Source organism: Perca fluviatilis, chromosome 16 (assembly GCF_010015445.1).
Source record: "Perca fluviatilis chromosome 16, GENO_Pfluv_1.0, whole genome shotgun sequence".
Classification (NCBI taxonomy): domain Eukaryota; kingdom Metazoa; phylum Chordata; class Actinopteri; order Perciformes; family Percidae; genus Perca; species Perca fluviatilis.
The window spans coordinates 4,029,502-4,048,008 of record NC_053127.1 but is presented as its reverse complement, the minus strand read 5'-3'; the positions used below and the strand labels follow the sequence as shown (position 1 = coordinate 4,048,008).

General features: G+C 43.0%; 2 protein-coding genes across 3 annotated transcripts in view; both read right to left on the bottom strand.

Annotated features, from left to right (window-relative positions):
* LOC120543671 overlaps window positions 1–18,507 on the bottom strand; it is a 620,163-nt gene that overhangs the window by 59,901 nt on the left and 541,755 nt on the right. The gene's annotated exons all lie outside the window — the stretch shown is intronic.
* On the bottom strand, window positions 2,298–18,350 carry LOC120543679 (NACHT, LRR and PYD domains-containing protein 1 homolog). The gene is made up of 13 exons (XM_039776837.1): window positions 18,285–18,350; window positions 17,870–17,932; window positions 16,583–16,611; window positions 13,060–13,155; window positions 12,544–12,836; window positions 11,221–11,264; window positions 10,494–10,558; window positions 6,944–7,158; window positions 6,582–6,841; window positions 5,903–6,031; window positions 5,598–5,721; window positions 5,415–5,444; window positions 2,298–3,451 (listed from the first exon to the last, which is right to left on the bottom strand). The coding sequence occupies exons 5-13, from the start codon at window positions 12,611–12,613 to the stop codon at window positions 3,027–3,029; spliced, it is 1,362 nt and encodes a 453-aa protein (XP_039632771.1). The 5' UTR covers window positions 12,614–12,836; window positions 13,060–13,155; window positions 16,583–16,611; window positions 17,870–17,932; window positions 18,285–18,350; the 3' UTR covers window positions 2,298–3,026.

Sequence of the window (18,507 nt, the reverse complement as noted above, 5' to 3'; positions counted from 1 at the left end):
CGATGTCCCGCCCCAGAGAGCCATATACCCCACCGTGATTGGTAGGTTCGTTCAGCTCCGCACACAACACTGTAAAGTACCATACATATCAAAACTCGCAGGCCGCACTAACATTAAACTTTCATATTAAGGCGGGGGCCACAAACTATCGTCCCATGGGCCGCAATTGGCCCGCGGGCCGCGAGTTTGAGACCCCTGGGTTATGGTTAGGAGAGCCGATTGGTTAGGGGATAGGACCTCTACAAATGGGGTTACATTACCTTGTGTAAGCATGGACGCCTGGCCAATAAATGCTATTGAAGAGCGGGTCTTGGTGTGGCCATAGTGGGATTCGTAATATCGCTACCGGGATGGCACGGTTTTGGCGCGTTGCCCTCTCTACTGGACCCAATTCAGTACATAGATCCAAGAGCGCAGCTTTTGGGAACCTAAATCGGCATATGAGCCAGTCATCGTCGTGGTCCCTGAAGTCTCTTTCTCTTCTGATTCTTCCATTGCTGTCCTCCTGCAGGGCCAGCAGTGCCATCATGCAGCATTACGCACGGGTTCACCGCAGTATACAATTTGTGATTGTTAACACCTTGCTTAAATCACAGCATCAACTAGTGGTATCCCTCACTCTGAGATACAATTTGAAGATGAAAGTCTAATAGGCAAACACACTTTTGTTCATGAAGGTTTTGTCACGAACAGTATTAAAGTTAGGACGGATAACGAGGACATTAAGGGTAACGATTGCACGAGAGCTAAAGGGCTGTATTTCCAGACTTTGACATTTGATGATATATGCACAGTTTTAAAGACACATATTCAGTTGTTTACACTGTGTTCTGCAGTTATATAATGCTAGGGTATTTGATGCTATCCTGTATTCCATGCAGTCGGGCCATCTCCTCCTCCTGCGCTCCATAGTGGACAATATGACGGCGAGACAGCGCCATTTAAATATTAAGAACTAATTTTTATTAAAGATTTGAGTTGTATTTTACAAGGTGTTTATGGAACAATAAAAAAAATAAAAAAATAACACTGCTGGATTTAATCTTCATGGTAATGTGGATGAAATGGAGTGAAAAAAGGTGTGTGAGGCATCAATACTAGAAAATATTACGAGTAATTGATATTCCCAATTACTTCCTGCAGTCTGACTTCAGTTCACCACCTCACCATCTGCGTCGCCAATTCCCATTGTCTCCAAAATGTGCGTACGCATGGGTCAGAGTTTGCGTGGAGGACCGCACATTCTCCCGTCAAGTTTGTTTTTTATAAATAACAACCTTTGCGTGGGAAGTGGCATACGCACATTTTCAGCCCCGTTTTGAGCGTACGCCATGTTTATAAATGAGACCCCTGGGGTTTAAAGATAAACTGGTTGGTGATTTCATTTTGCATCTTTTATATTTATTTCACAGCCTCAGAGCGACCAAATGTAACGGAGCTTTGAATAAAATTATAGATTTCTCTGGGTTTGAACTTTGTTGGAAACATATGGGAGAATGGAAATACACGACTCAACTACACCGAGCATAGGGCAAGTCGTCTTAGGACATTTTAATGTGAAAATTCAACGTAGGGAAAACGCTCACGCCACGCCGCCAGTCTGTCGCCGGCCTAACGTGGGATATCCAGAGGTCAGTAAACCAAAACAGAGCTAAACATTAGAGAGACAAAAGTGGGTAAATAAAAACAACAAGACGACAAAAAACACAAAATATAGAAGAGAGAAGACAACAAAAACTAAAAAAACATTTATTAACAATTAAAATATGCAAATAAAAAAGCATAAAATCAGTAAAATAAAAAGTTTAAAAGTTACATAGTATTGCTTTAAAAGTAAAAAAAAAAAATTCTATAAAAACTTTTAAAAAGTGATTTGAAAGAGCTCACTGATTCTGCGAACCTCATCTCCTCATGGTGATTCTGGACCAAAATCACATGTAGGCACTTAACCCTTTCATACTATACATTAGGTATGTAGATTTTTTAAAAGACATGTTGAGATGAAGAATACGCAACCCAGTCTCACGGCAGTTTGTGAAATGGTCACGTTATTTAATCTATTGATTTGTGTACACGGACACGTTTTTCTCATTATTTTCGTGGTGGCCAGCACGTTATTTAACCTAATGTATTTCAATGGGAAGCATTTTTCGTGATCACAGCACGAGTACGGTAGCGAGTAGTATGAAAAGCTAAAAATCTGTGTAAGGAGGTTGGTTCCCCTAACCAACCTCCTTACACAGTGGATGGGTCAAACAACACAGGACTTTCACCCAGGAGAACGGGAATCGTGTCCCGCGTGTGACGATTCATTTCCCCATTGTTTTTTTCCTAAAAACAACCGTCCCGTTGTTGTCCCGCGTCCCCCAGAGACGGCGGCCGTCTCCCGCGTGTTACCAGGTCGTTTTTTCCTAAACCCAAGCTCCGTATAGATGCTTCCCATTACGTGCGGACCACAACGAAAAAAACAATAGATTAAATTACTTGACCATTTCATGAATAATGAGAGGATTCTTCTGTGTGCCCTCTCACAGTTGTTTGTTTGCCTTCCTCACTACCGTTTCTGTTCTTGTGCACTTACTCGCTTAAGCTGAACAACAAATCAGATGGATTTGTCTGACTGACAGCTTCTACGCTGAAAAAGGCAGACGTGTAGAGACGTTGCGAGACACACCGCAAAAACTAGGGCAACAGACGTCTCCCTGTCGGCCTACCTTGGACTGAAGGCCAACAACCTCCTTTCTCCTTGGTGTGTCAGTGCACTGCTGATACTTTACCTACATGAAGCAGATGCCCGCCCACCAAGAGCCAGGTTCTGTCTGAGGTTCTGCCTGTTAAAAGGAAGTCTTTCCTCGCCGCTGTCACACCAAATGCATTTGCTCATGGAAGAATTGTTGGGTAAATTATTGAGGGTGGTCTCTAGACGTACTCCATCTGTAAATTGTCCCAACGAGGCCTACGATTTTCATTGCCAATGACTACTCTTGTTATTGTTGTGCACATGACTAATAAATAACTTTGAACCTTCAGCTTAATTTCAGCACTTTCGAAAGGCACAGATCCAACTCACGGAGAACAGCGATCAGAAGCGAGCTGGGTTTAGTTCCCTTTCTTCGCACCGTGTCGATCACTTCTCGTGCTTTGTCTGCTTTGGCCTTTGTTCTGATGGACTGCATCTCACCATCATTTATAATACGATGCTCAAGAAGTTTATCCAGAAGTTGGTTCAGAACATCATCAGACACTCTTCCTATAAACTCTGTCCGAACCAGGAACAGCTTTTTCTCTGCTGGGACGCTTTCCTCTGTTGGGTAGCTTTCCTCTGTTGGGACACTTTCCTGTGTTGGGTAGCTTTCCTCTGCTAGGACGCTGTCCTCTGTTGGGACACTTTCCTGTGTTGGGTAGCTTTCCTCTGTTGGGACATTCTTCTGTTGATTTGCCCCACTTGGACCTGGAAGATAACCAGGAAAAAGACTTTTGTCAGTTTTAAAAAAATAGACAACAACCAAAAGGGAGACATTTATATTTTATGTCTGATGGTGCCCCCTAGTTTTGTATGAATCTGTCAATATATCATTAGTTCTCTGTTTACGTAGATACGGAAATTTTTTTGATACAGCCAATCAGTTCTTCAGAAAGGAGTGATGTCAGGGTTGTATCGCAGGCAGAACAGTTACACAACACAGGAGTCAGACTCTGAAAAACAACCCACATTGTAACACCTAGCTGTCAGAGTTAAAACAGTCACATCTAGGAAGCAAGTTCAAGCCTTTTCTGTTCACTACACCACCACAGAGACAGATCGCATTTAAGTCCCGCCCCCACCGATGGATCTCTATTGCTTGAAGGTGCCTGCAATTTCGTCTGCTAGCAAACAACAGATAAATGCCTAAAAGCTGCTGTGTGGTAATATTCACCAACAATGTAAAGTCAAAGAACCCTTATGTTAATTTATTCTAAGCTGCCGATCTGAAAAACTGAGCTACAGACAGAAACAGACGTGAGGAATCAGCAGGAAGAGAATGGGAAGACACTTAGCTAATGTTATGCCCAACGATACATGTGCAGCAATCATTTTGTTACCAAGTCAAAAGTCTCTTTGTGTTGGTGTTTTAAACTCTGGTGGATTTCTGAGGACTATGGTTAACTGCTCCTCAGATCTTTGCAGGGTAAATCCAGACAGCTAGCTAAACTATTATGGGTTATGTTGTTCGAAGCCACTATGTGAAGTCATCTTATAATTTCCCAAGACAATTTGTTATAAGGATTCAGAGAATGTCGGACCCGAATGCAGAGACAGCAGGCAAAAGTGAGCTTGAGGATTTAATACCATAACATCCATACAAACAAAAGGAGTCCTGGATACAGCAGGCAAAGTAGACCAAAACATAGTGGAAGTCAAAAACAGGAATCACAGGAAACAGGACCACTGAGACAAAAAGGGTAGACTAACACACACACACACACACACACACAAAATCCAAATCAGAAACAATGATCTGACAACAGACAATGACAACACAGAGACTAAATATACGAGGTAACGAGGGTGAAACCATAGACAGTTTATTAAAAATGGACCACCAGATCCCGAGTCTCTGTACGAGACCAGTGAAGGATATTAGAAGTCTCTTTCCCGGTGCTGGCTGAGCGTTACTGAGCAGCCTCCAACTGAGAGAGACAACGTAGATGTGACGTGAGCAACCTGTCTGAAAGTGTGAAGTCTTCTGGTAGCTGTGCCGAGAGAAATCTCAATCATTCCCAATCTTACAGAGACGGAGAGCGTAGGTATATGTAAGGAGATAACATAGACACAGGCTAATTACTGATCACTAACATGCTAGTTAACATTAGTCATTAAATCTAAACAGCTAATGGAAGTCCAAACTGCCTGTGAGCTTCTCCTGTACTATACGGTAATTCCTCTACTTCGTGAAACTAAGTCTCGTGGTTATGACACATCGTTAGCCTATTGTTATAAAAGCGTCTGCTACGGAGCCACAACGTGAGCTACAAGGTAATGGAGCCTTTTATACATTGTTGTGTTTCTTTAGAAATAAACAACAGACAAATAGAGTCTTTAAACGCTTCAGATGTAAAGTTATTCGCTGTCAAAGTGACGCCAAAATGAATGGGAGACAATGGGATGCTAACGGGAGGTGATGGCTTGGTAGCATCAAAATGGCGCCATAGGAGGTTCAAGTTCTGAAGCGAAGCTTACCCCCCCTTGGATGAAACAAGGAACAGGTGATACACATCAGGGCGGGGCAGACAAACAGAAAGGCGGGAAAACCCAAGGCAGGAAGTAAAACAAGACATGACATGGGAGAAAAACAGACTACAAAATAAAACAGGAAACTGAAACATAAAACATACACAACCATGACACAATTTCTCTTTTATTCTTTTCTTACCTGGTGTAGGATCAGTGCTCAGGTAGTTTTCTGTAATAAAGTACACATCACATTAGTTATTGGATATTTAGCTTAATTTATTAATCTTGGCTGAATTCACAACACACGTGGCATTAGCTTAGCCAACTGTGCATATTTAGCTAAACAGAACAAAAGCAGCAAACTTATGTATAAACCACTAACCTTTATAAATGGTACAGGTCCAGATGGTGGTTTTCCCACTTTCAAGCCTGAGGAGGAAGTCACTGTCTGCATTTCTGATGAACACTTCAAATGAATTATTACTATCATCTCTGAGCTCTCGTCTCTGTGAAAATAATTATAAATGGGGTTTAAGACATTTAAGTCATTATTTTCAATTGAAAGGATTTTCTAATGATACTTGACAGTTTTTAAAATAACAAAATGATAAAAGCTGATAGTATAGTTAGTATACGTAGCTAGTGTACTCAGAATACAGTCCTGATATTAAAACCATTGAAACATACGCTGGGTTGAATCATTGCATCCGTCTTGTCTGTTGTCAGCGAGTAATGATCTCCCAGTTGCATGGACCTGTCTGGGTCTGGTTTTATGATTCTCACTGATCCACAAGAGTTTTCTGTTTTTTCCAGGTTCTGTGAGAAAGAAAATGCATTCTTAGGCCGGCTGCACACTGGCTGCGTGGCGTGAGCGGGGCGTTTCTGTTGCGTGTCAGTTGCGTGGCGTTTTCTATGTCTTTACACACCAGAAACGTGTCTGACACGGCGCTGTTGCTGCTGCTAGCCTTGCCTGTACACATGGATGTTTCCCATTGATTTTGCCTGGAAACGCTTCCAACACGCTTGCGTGTCGCATGAAAAATAGGCAGTTCGGTCGGTTCTATTTCTAGCATGCACGTGTTTTCTGCGTGGCTCGAGCCGAGCCTGAGACGTGCGTGTCACGCAGGCAGTGTGGAAGCTCTGACCTGTTAACATGGGAGCCCAAATAAAAACGGACATGCCACGCAGCTGACACGCTCACACCACACAGGCAGTGTGCAGGAGCCCTTAAAGTCAAAGTAGCCAACATGTTTTGAAGTATATTCACAATGGTATTGTTAGTTATTCCAGGTAATGGAAAATACAATATTATGAGTAACATTCTGTAACTGTTTGAATTTATTAATGTGAAAAATAACATAGAAACCTGTTTCCGGGATTCATCAGGTGGCACCAGGTAAACATGCAGTGTAAGGGCAGCTTGGTGTTTCTTCATGTATATCAACACGTCATAGAACACTTTCACTGGGAAGCCAATTCTCCTCCAGAACGCAACACTTATTAGTGAGAACGTTGGCTGGAGTAACTTGACGTGGCACCGTGTCACTTCAGACACTTTCCTCCACACATCTCCACAGGTATCAAAATGGAGAACTGCAAAATTGTCTGACATTTTGGAGTTGTGATCTGCAAACAAAGTGCACAAATTGAGTAATTAGAAAAAGGATGGATCAATATTCCTTTTGCATGTTTACTGAACATTGCAAAAGTCTTTGCATGACATCTTACCTACACAGATCCAGTGTGGCAGATGCACCTCCTCCATCTTGCCAGCTGTGACTGTGATGTTCAGTAGGGGTCCTGCTGGCATGTATGTTGTGGCTGAAAGCCTCACCCTGTGTTCCTCCCATGAGCAGAACTGGTATCTGAAGCTGAGCTTTTCTTCACAAACCCAGCGCAGGGCAGACACGCTGCATTCAAAGCGACCTGCGTCACACTGGAAGCTAAGGAGTGAAATGGAAGACATATTTTAGTTTGGATTTACTACACGCTGAAATACTGACTTTTGCTATGATGTGAACTAAAATGAAGTCGCTGCAGCTTTTCTACAAAAAGTGTGACACACTTCGCAACCATTTTCATATTATTATGGAACAGTAAGCCAGGGAAAAGAAACTATAATTACTTATAGATACACACAAGTAATATCCAATTAGTTTCAGTCAGTACAAATTATTTAAATGTTCCATCCATCCATCCATCCATCTTCGTCCCGCTTATCCGGTTGTCGGGTCGCGGGGGAGCAGCTCCAGCAGGGGACCCCAAACTTCCCTTTCCCGAGCAACATTAACCAGCTCCGACTGGGGGATCCCGAGGCGTTCCCAGGCCAGGTTGGAGATATAATCCCTCCACCTAGTCCTGGGTCTTCCCCGAGGCCTCCTCCCAGCTGGACGTGCCTGGAACACCTCCCTAGGGAGGCGCCCAGGGGGCATCCTCACCAGATGCCCGAACCACCTCAACTGGCTCCTTTCGACGCAAAGGAGCAGTGGCTCTACTCCGAGCTCCTCACGGATGACTGAGCTTCTCACCCTATCTCTAAGGGAGACGCCAGCCACCCTCCTGAGGAAACCCATTTCGGCCGCTTGCACCCTGGATCTCGTTCTTTCGGTCATGACCCAGCCTTCATGACCATAGGTGAGGTAGGAACGAAACGACCGGTAGATCGAGAGCTTTGCCTTCTGGCTCAGCTCTCTTTTCGTCACAACGGTGCGATAGATAGAATGTAATACCGCGCCCGCTGCGCGATTCTCCGACCAATCTCCCGCTCCATTGTCCCCTCACTCGAACAAAACCCCAAGGTACTTGAACTCCTTCACTTGGGGTAAGGACTCATTCCCTACCTGGAGAAGGCATTCCATCGGTTTCCTGCTGAGAACCATGGCCTCCGATTTAGAGGTGCTGATCCTCATCCCAACTGCTTCACACTCGGCTGCGAACCGATCCAGTGAGTGCTGAAGGTCGAGGCCGATGATGCCATCAGGACCACATCATCTGCAAAAGCAGCGATGAGATCCCCAGCCCACCGAACCGCAACCCCTCCCCACCCCGACTACGCCTCGATATCCTGTCCATAAATATTACAAACAGGATTGGTGACAAAGCGCAGCCCTGGCGGAGGCCAACCCTCACCTGAAACGAGTCCGACTTACTGCCGAGAACCCGGACACAGCTCTCACTTTGGTCGTACAGAGATTGGATGGCCCTGAGTAGAGACCCCCTCACCCCATACTCCCGCAGCACCTCCCACAGTATCTCCCGGGGGACCCGGTCATACGCCTTCTCCAAATCCACAAAACACATGTAGACCGGTTGGGCATACTCCCAGGCCCCCTCCAGGATCCTTGCGAGAGTGAAGAGCTGGTCCGTTGTTCCACGACCAGGACGGAATCCGCATTGTTCCTCCTCAACCTGAGGTTCGACTATCGGCCGAACCCTCCTTTCCAGCACCTTGGAGTAGACTTTACCAGGGAGGCTGAGAAGTGTGATACCCCTGTAATTGGCACACACCCTCTGGTCCCCTTTTTAAAGGGGGAACCACCACCCCAGTCTGCCACTCCTTTGGCACTGTTCCAGACCTTCCACGCAATGTTGAAGAGACGTGTCAACCAGGACAGCCCTCCACACCCAGAGCCTTGAGCATTTCTGGACGGATCTCATCAATCCCCGGGGCTTTGCCACTGTGGAGTTGTTTGACTACATCAGTGACTTCCGCCCGGGAAATCGACGACAATCCCCGTCATCCTCCAGCTCTGCCTCTAACATAGAGGCGTATTAGTCGGATTCAGGATTTCCTCAAAATGCTCCTTCCACCGCCCTATTACCTCCTCAGTTGAGGTCAACAGTGTCCCATCCTTACTGTACACAGCTTGGATGGTTCCGCTTCCCCCTCCTGAGGTGGCGAACAGTTTTTCAGAAGCACTTTGGTGCCGACCGAAGTCCTTCTCCATGTCTTCTCCAAACTTCTCCCACCCCGCTGCTTTGCCTCTTTCACAGCAGAGGCTGCAGCCCTTCGGGCCCTTCGGTACTCTGCAACTGCCTCCGAGTCCTCTGGGATAACATATCCCGGAAAGACTCCTTCTTCAGTCGGACGGCTTCCCTGACACCACGGTGTCCACCACGGTGTTCGTGGGTTACCGCCCCTTGAGGCACCTAAGACCCTAAGACCACAGCTCCCGCGCGCAGCTTCAGCAATGGAAACTTTGAACATTGTCCACTCTGGTTCAATGCCCCCAGCCTCCACAGGGATGCACAAAAGCTCCCCCCGAGGTGCGAGTTGAAAGTCCGTTGGACGCGGGGCCTCCTCCTCAGACGTTCCCAATTTACCCGCACTACACGTTTGGGCTTACCAGGTCTGTCCAGAGTCTTCCCCACCCCTGACCCAACTCACCACCAGATGGTGATCGGTTGACAGCTCTGCCCCTCTCTTCACCCGAGTGTTCAAAACATACGGCCTCAGATCAGATGAAACGATTATAAAATCGATCATTGACCCTCGGCCTAGGGTGCTCTGGTACCAGGTACACTTATGAGCATCCCTATGTTCGAACATGGTGTTTGTTATAGACAATCCATGACTAGCACAGAAGTCCAACAACAAACAACCACTCTGGTTTAGATCAGGGAGGCCGTTCCTCCCAATCACGCCTCTCCAGGTGTCTCCATCATTGCCCATGTGCGTTGAAGTCCCCCAGCAGAACAATGGATTCCCCACTGGCCCCCATGCAGGACTCCACTCAAGGTCTCCAAGAAGGCCGAATACTCCGAACTCCTGTTTGGTGCATATGCACAAACAACAGTCAGAGTTTTCCCCCACAACCCGCAGGCGTAGGGAGGCGACCCTCTCGGTCCACCGGGGTAAACCCCAACGCAGCGGCTCAGCCGGGGGCTTGTTAGTATCCCCCACCCCCACGCCCGACACCCTGAGCAACTCCGGAGAAGAAAAGAGTCCAACCCTATCCAGGAGTACAGTTCCAGAACCGAGACTGTGCGTAGAGGTAAGTCCCACGGCGCCCGTCTGGGCCTGGCTCCAGACGGGGGCCCCGGCTCTCCTCGGGCAGGGTCACTCCATTTCTACCTTGTCTTTATTTAAATGTTATAACACATATATTTTAATAGCCTCAAAGTAAAGCTGCCCATAAATTGGCTTTGACAGAAATAGAAATGTCCCTCCGATTTTAACGCAACACGTTATAAGTGAGCTCCTTGAGGCTGAGCTTTGGTTTAAGTCCACCAAAGACATGGAAACATTACAAACGATTGACGAAATTAGTATTTTTACCTATATGTTTGAACCTCATCCACTTTGTTGACTACAGGTTTAAGTTCAGTCCACTCAATGCAGTCCTGTTTCAGAAGACAATATATTTTGACAATCAGTGGAGTTTTTAAAGGCTAACACACCAACCCGATTATTGGTCGTCGGACAGTCTGGCGAGGTCCGTGACCTCGAGTCTGTTCAGTGTTTTCCCTAGCTGTTGTTAGTCGGAAGAGCCTTCATTTTGAAGTGGGCAAACGGACTCAATGACCAATCTGATTGGAGTGCTAGCCCTTGACGGCGAATCAGTGCTTTTTTCCACAAGAAGAAACCTGAGAGCTGACAACGCCAGTATCTTCTTATTACTAGCCATAGTATTTTCTTCTGTTCAGCGAGTAATGACAACAAGGATCCTTCTTGACTACTATCAACACTCTGTGATGAAAACAATGACTGACAATAGCATGCTCTGTGTCATTTTTTGGGGCGACAATACAGATTACGCCGCCTGCTGTTATGGAGACGTATTACGTCTTGCACACACGCAGAACGCACGCAAGTAGGTATCGCTTTGGTGTGTTCAGAGGAACTTTTTGACCAACTCAGGGAGAATGATCAGTCCGACTGGCCTTTTCTGCCGACGGTCGGCCTTCGGGTTGGTGTGTGTCAGCCTTTAAAGACATTAAAAATGTCTGAACGTATGTTAATAAAAAAACACATTTATATTAAAATATATAAACAAAAAACTTACCTCAGCACTGACAAAAGGTTCAAGCATCAACTTTCCAGAAGGCCCTTTGACAGTGATAAATGAAGTACATTAAATTATTGAGTAAAACATATCGTGTAGGCAGGATTCTTTGTTGATAGGGCACCCGCATGAAACTGACGCGTGACATAATTTTTAACGAGACACTCGCTGGATCATTTCAGCAAGCAAACAGAGGAACTTCTGCACTTTGTCAATTGTACAGCGTAGTTTTGTGTGTAGCCATTTGAAAAAAAAAAAAAAAAATTTTAATCTTGAAATTTGAATATTCTCTTTTGGAAAAAAAGTTGCATTGCATGCAGCCTGAATGCAGGCTGAAATCAGGATTAAGCTGCTGTCTTTATGTTTGGGGAGCGTGCCTATGTTCCTAAAGCCCTATGTTCCCATATTTCTAAGATTTTTTTCAAAATTAGGCCCTATGTTCCTACATTTCCTTTTCCTTTTCATGAATTTGTATCAGATTTTATCCCTCTAACCCCTAACCCTAAACAATATTGTGGGAGGATAGGGCTTAAATTGAAGGAAAATGTAGGAACACAAGACCTAATTTTGAAAATGTCCTAGAAATGTCGGAGCATAGGGCCTAATTTTCAGTGAAAAAAAAATTCTTAGATATGTGGGAACAGGGCTGTGGGACCATTGGGCGCGTGGGAACAAAGGGCTGAACCCTATTTCCGCTAGCCGCTGGCTAATTAATGCAGCGCTATGTCGTCCAAGAACTGAGAAATGTTGAGTTACAAGCGAGCAGTCTGATGTTTGTAGAGGTTGATATGGTTCTAGTGTAGCAGCCTGGTGTCGTTGTCAGGTGATTTGTGATAAAGTGGTAAAGATAGTGTGGCCGTGCATAATGCCAATGCTCTAGTGAAGAACTGGCTGGCTGACCATTCATTTTACAAACACTACGTTATGTCCGATAGTGGCTTTCTCTCTTTCTCTGTAAAATGAAGCTGCTTTCAAGGCGCGGTCGGAAATGTTGTGTACCAGGAAATGTACCAGCTGCTGGTTTTTGCTTCTTGGTCACTGATCCTGTGTCAGTTGCAAGTTTGCTCATTTAAATTATTTAAATTAAATTCTTAAACTATTTTTTAATTTTTTTTTCTTAAAAGAGCTGGAGAGGAAGAAACCCATCAATTGGCTGGTGTTTGTGGCTGGCAATCAATTACGTATTTGTTTTTCATATTTGTTTTGATCACTTGTGTAAAGCCGTTTTTACTCAAAAATTCCTAATTTCATTGCCTGTGAATTAATGTTAAATAACCAAGCATTGGGGAAATAACAGATATCAATTCACACCATTAATGGTACCTTTTTTTCCCTGGCGCTGTTTATTCAGTTCCTCCACAAAGGCGCAGCAATTTCTGGACTGCGGCGTCATTTATTGGTATCTTCTTCATTATTCTATCTATTTCAGCGATGGACTCTATCCCATAGTTTTGGACAATTAAAACAGAGATAGATCTTCTGGACTTGTCAGTTTTTACTTTTAGAGGGATTTTGTCCAGATTGAGCAGCATCTCAGCAAATTGTTGCTCGGTCAGCTGCTCCAGGATGGAGCTCAGGGCTCTATCCCACTTTTTTTCTAAAAGCTTTGATGACATCTGTAACACAAAGAGAAAAATGAACAAAAAAGTTTAGAAAAAAACCTATGGCTACAAACCAAGCAAAGAGAACACCCTCAAACGTCCCACTGACAGGTCTACCAGATAAAATAGTTTATTTATTTATTTCTACCTCAAAGAGAACTTCTGTATCACATCAACTTGAGAGGAAAGTAATAACATTTTAAACAGATGTGCACACTATAACAACAACTGCAGCTACCTTCTTTATTAAGGTTTCTAAACGTTTGACTTGTTCCAGGGACCAATCTCGCTCCTCTGTCTTTGGTTCGAGCTTCACATGTCCAACAGGATCCATCTAAAGAAACCACAAGATTAAAACACCATTAGAAAGAATTCATCTTGTTCATTTTCAATTATTACATAATTGTCAATTTTTTTACGTAATCGTAATGTTTAGATATGCCAAATTGTAATTATATAAGTAATTACTGGGCAGACTGTCGAGCTTAAGCTATGCTTGTGGAGGTGTGCAGGGCATAAAATGAGGTCACCACGGCTTTCCAGGCGGGGCGGGCCGCAAGTTGTCGCGGCGCTTGGTCTGAATTTTTGGAACTCGGCATGCGCTGTGGCCCTATTATACTACTTTTTCGCGTCATACTGTATTTGTACTTTTGGGGTCTACTAGAATAGGTTTACATGCTTTACAAAACCGTGAGTCCAAACGGCAAAATATTATCATCACCAGAGAGATAAGAGTTGCTGAACGCATGTTTGTGCTGTCAAATATATGCGACACAGAGCAGGTAACAAACAGGGAACCGTCTGCCTCCTTTTCATAGTTTCGCCAATTAATATGAACAGAGCCAAAAGTTTAAGTCCGGTGAATTCCATGGTTACATGTCTGCAACCGGGACAAATTTCCATACATTTTGACCTACAATGATGTATGAAGAGTAAAACTTATAGGGGAGAGAGCAATTTGTTTTAGAAGAATCGTACTGCAGCTCCCCACTCCGTCCTCCCCTCTAACTCTTAACATTCCGCCCATACACACACATTGTAGAATCTGAAACAGGCTGAAAACTGGACGATACATAAACTGTGATTTTGTAAAAAACATGCTTGATATCAGAATGCCCATTTAGCCCAATAAAGGCCAAAGTCTTGTCGTCTGTTAAAACTTTAAATTATTTTTGTACGTAAAAGTATGGCAAATCGGTATGGCCCCAAAGAGGGGTGGTTTTGAGCTCTGTTAATTCGATTTCCTGGCGATTTTCCCAAATTTTGCGTTGTTTTTTGCGCGAGTTTTGTGAAAACCGTAGCGAAAATTCTTAGAAAAGTCATAGCACACGATTCCCTATCATTACACACGTTTTGATATATTTTTTTGTGCATGTGTTGGAAATGCTGCGTGACTAGTAGACAAAAATACGGCAGAAGATGGAGAATAAAAATTGTTATTATTAAGTATGACAAATAATAGTCATTGTGCTGGTTGCTGCTATTGCATTACATCGGCACACTGAATAAGTATGACTAATTTACATTGCTAAATTCCCTTTACTTAACATCTGGAATCCTCAAAGACTCATGCAAGGCTCCTTTTTATCGTCTTCTCTTCAGCATTCAATACTATTCAGCCGTACTTGTTGGCTGAGAAACGTCAGTCTATTTTTAACTTGAACCCTAACTTAATTGGCTGGATACTGGATTTTCTGTTGAACAGGTCGCAGTGTGTTAGGGTTAATGGTGTTTTATCCTCAAATGTCCTTACTTCCACAGGCTCTCCTCAGGGCTGTGTTCTTTCTCCATTGCTTTTCATTTTATACACAAATGACTGTAGGAGTAAGTATGAGAATAGGCACTGTGTGAAATTTGCAGATGACACTGTTATAGTGAGCCTTTTGAACAATGATGAGGCGGGGCATGGCCTTGATGATTTCATTGCGTGGTGGGAAAAGTCCCTATTTGTCTATCAACGTTTCTAAGACAAAGGATATGATTATTGATTTCCGTAGATCACAGCACAATGTTTCACAAAATGTTATCCAGAACATGAATGTTGAGACAGTAGATGAATATAAATACTTAGGAACCATCATTGACAGTAAATTATCTTTTGAGAGCAACACAGATGCAGCCTGTAAAAAGGCCCAACAGAGACTTTTCTTCTTGAGAAAGATGAAATCATTCAGTGTGTGCAGGACTCTGATGACTTTGTTCTACCAGTGTTTTATTGAATCAGTCTTGACATTTTGTATTGTGGTGTGGTACAGTGGTCTTCCAATGACCAATAGGCGTAAGATAACAAAGCTGGTAAATGTAGCGTCTAAGATCGTTGGGGTACAGTTATCATAGCTGCAACACATATATGATAGAAGGGTCAGGGGTAAGGCTAACCAAATTTTAAACTGCCCTGATCACCCACTCTTTGGGGATTTTAATCTGCTCCCCTCAGGTTGCCGTTTTAGGCTGCCTATGTTAAAAACTAAACGTGCCAGGGATTCTTTTATTCCTGTGGCTATTAGGAACTTGAATTCACTAGGGTGACATCTTTGAATTTTTATACAGAAATGTTTGTATTTATTAATTTATTCCCATTATTGTTCATTATGATATATTGACCTGTGTACTGTCTAATTGGATCCTGTCACTGGATTTGGGGAAGGAGTGTCTTTATTGAAGGTGTTGATGTGTGTCCTGTGTTGTGTTTATAATGTTGCTGACACATTTATGTGTATGTATGTTTTTAGATATCCTTCTGCAAACCAAATTTCCTTTTCTAAGGATAAATAAAGTGGAACTAACTTGAACTAACTAAATAATAACAGTCATTGTGCCGAGTGACATCATTATTTGGGGATTTTTTTGAGGAACAGGAATAAGGACGAGATGTCTTTTTAAGGCAGTAGAGTAAAACGTTTTTTACTTTATGCATCTACTACTTACGCAAAAACCTATATAACACACTAAAAGACGGGAAGCATAATAGGGGCTCTTTTTTTGTTAAATGATGATTGTTTGGGCATTTAGGCCTTTATTAGTGACATCTTAGACATGAAAGGGAATAGAGGGGTGGAATGACATGCAGGACGTCTGCTCGAGGACTGAGCCTCTATATCTATATATGGGCGCATGCTCTACCACTAGGCTACCCAGGCACCCATAATAGGTAAACTGGGTGAACCCAGCCCGATCTGCCGGTGATTTGATTTCTCCCTGCAGCTCAGGCTGGAAACCTGCACGTTTATTTATCCTGCTTCCGTTACAATTTTGCGGGGACCAATCACATACTGGCTTATCCACCTGGTGCGCTATTGGCAGGTTAAACACGATGACGATAGAGAAGCGACCAAGCAGCTTCTTGTTTACATTCAACATGGAGGCCACCGGCGCGCAGCGACACGTTGATCGCGCTGTCGCTGCTAAGTCACCCAGATCGTTGGTCTGATTGGTTGAAGGACTATCCAGTTGTGTACAGAGTCATTTGAACTATGCCCGTTGATCCGCCTCTTGTGCAGTAGAAAATACAAAGCAGACTCCCCAGACTAATGTTCAGGTCTTAAAAGATTGAGCTTGGTCTGGTGATAGCCGAACTACATTATAGGGGCACTTTAAAGCATTTTACTTTTGTGTTAATTATGAATGTTGCCACAGAGCCACTGGGCATTATATTAGTATTTTGATAATATATCCGTCTTAGGAAGAGTAGAGTAGTAAGAAGTCAAGTAAGAATGAATGCAAAGCAAGTTAACCTAACAAGTTTATTTCCAAACTCTTACCTCATCACGGTGGCTGCTCTTCTGTTTATCTTTAAAAGGAGAAACAAACCTTAGTGCATTTTAAATTACCAATATTTCTATATTAATCAGCAGACTTTAAGCTAAAAGGAAATGACGACCTGCATACAGGCGGTACTAATTTTAAAACATAAAACGGCAACTTATTTCATTTTAAATTACTGAGAAGAGGCCAAATTATTACATGTAATATTTATGTTTGTTCAGTTAGTTTGGTGAAATGGAAATTCTAAGTCGTATCTAGAAAGGTTTCATGTGGTTGCTGTCAACGTCCAAAACTGTTTTTCAGGAAAAGAACAAAAGAGGGCTGTAAATCGATGAGATTTTTTTAATTGCGATTGCTAGCATGAGTGTCCTAGTTAACTTGTGATTGATCACAAATTAATTACACTTTTGTATCTGTTTTTTAGACCTGCACAATCCGGGGAAAAATATGTATAACGATTTTTTTAGCTTAGAATTGATATCACGATTCTCTCCAATGATTTATTTCTTATGAAGTGTAATGTTTATTGCACACATGAACCATAACAAAACAAAACAAATTGGCATTACCAAACATAGACTTTTTGGCACCTATAGCAGATTGTGCATCACCACAAGCGTGTAAACATAGAGGCTTCAATGAATAAAGAAAATAAAGTACATACTGGCCATTTAAGTAGAGTAGGCTACCAAAAAAAGTGACATATAACACATTGAAATATGGCCCTGGTAGAGGATCTATCTGAACTCCTTTAACATGTCTTTACATAATTAAAACATGTTAATGTCAATGTCAAATGCTTTCAATAAATTAATTGAAGGAGAAAAAAATAAAAGTCATTAAAAAATTAAATTGCGAAAGGGGTGAATTGAGATTGCGATTTTATAACGATTTATTGAGCAGGCCTACTGTTTTTATCTAAATGTTCTTTAAAAGGGATACTTTTCAAGCTTGTTAAAGTGGTGTTTGAGACTAGATGTACTGCGGTGGTAACTCAGTTCACATCGACAGTACATGCAGATAACTTTAGTCTTGTGGAGAGAAACATCTGGAAGGGCTTTGAAACTCAACTTGCCGTTCAAAAGACCCTTTTCTTTATCCATTTCTGCTCAAGGAGCTTATGGCTGCAGCTTCCTGATTTCCCAAACTACGGAGGCGAAATCACAGAACGTGCATGCGTTAATTGCGCGCGTTAATAAAATGAGTGGCATTAAAAGGAATTTGCATTAACTCGTTATTGACACGTTAGATTTGACCGCTCTAATATGCGTGTGTTGACCTACCAGCTGCAGGTGTTTGCTTCTTGGCCACTGATCCTGACACTCTCGCATATCCTCTCGTCATCTCTGAAAAATACATTTTAAATATTCAAATAACATCAAAATGATTGTCTCATTCTCTCACAGTTTGTCTGTCTCTTTTTCTTTGTAAAGATCTTAGTTTAAATGTCTACACGCCGCCGGGTTGGTTCAGTGGTAGAGCGGTGCACATATACTGAGAGGTTTATACATCGACGTAGAGGTCCAGGGTTATAATCCGACCTGTGACAATTTCCTGCATGTCTCGCCCCTCTCTCTCCCCTTTCTCACCTAGCTATCCTGTCATAATTAAAGCGGAAAAACCACAAAAAAATCTTTAAAAAAATAATTGTCTACACAACCACAGCGTGGTAGTATTTGATTTAGTCAGTTGACCTACCAGGTGCAGGTTTGCGCTTCTTGGCGGCTGATCCTCGGTCAGCTGCAGCAGGTTGGCTCGTTGTCGCTGAAAAAGTCAATTTAAAAAGTTTTTTTTTTTTTCGCTGGAGCTTTTCTTTGTAGAGAGATTCTGAGTTCATGTCTTTTCATAGACGCTGATTAACAGATGTTATGTTTAAATAGTTCCCCACTGAGATCCATCAGCCAAAAGACAAACGTATATT

What these genes read in the sequence shown, in the direction of transcription:
- LOC120543679 (XM_039776837.1), bottom strand. Translation starts at nt 12,613, where the DNA reads ATGACGCCGCAGTCCAGAAATTGCTGCGCCTTTGTGGAGGAACTGAAT. An exon ending in ACAGCGCCAGGGAAAAAAAG is followed by an intron (nt 11,265 to 12,543) that starts GTACCATTAATG and finishes TCACTGTCAAAG; the next exon opens with GGCCTTCTGGAAAGTTGATG. An exon ending in CTGATGAATCCCGGAAACAG is followed by an intron (nt 6,032 to 6,581) that starts GTTTCTATGTTA and finishes TCTTTCTCACAG; the next exon opens with AACCTGGAAAAAACAGAAAA.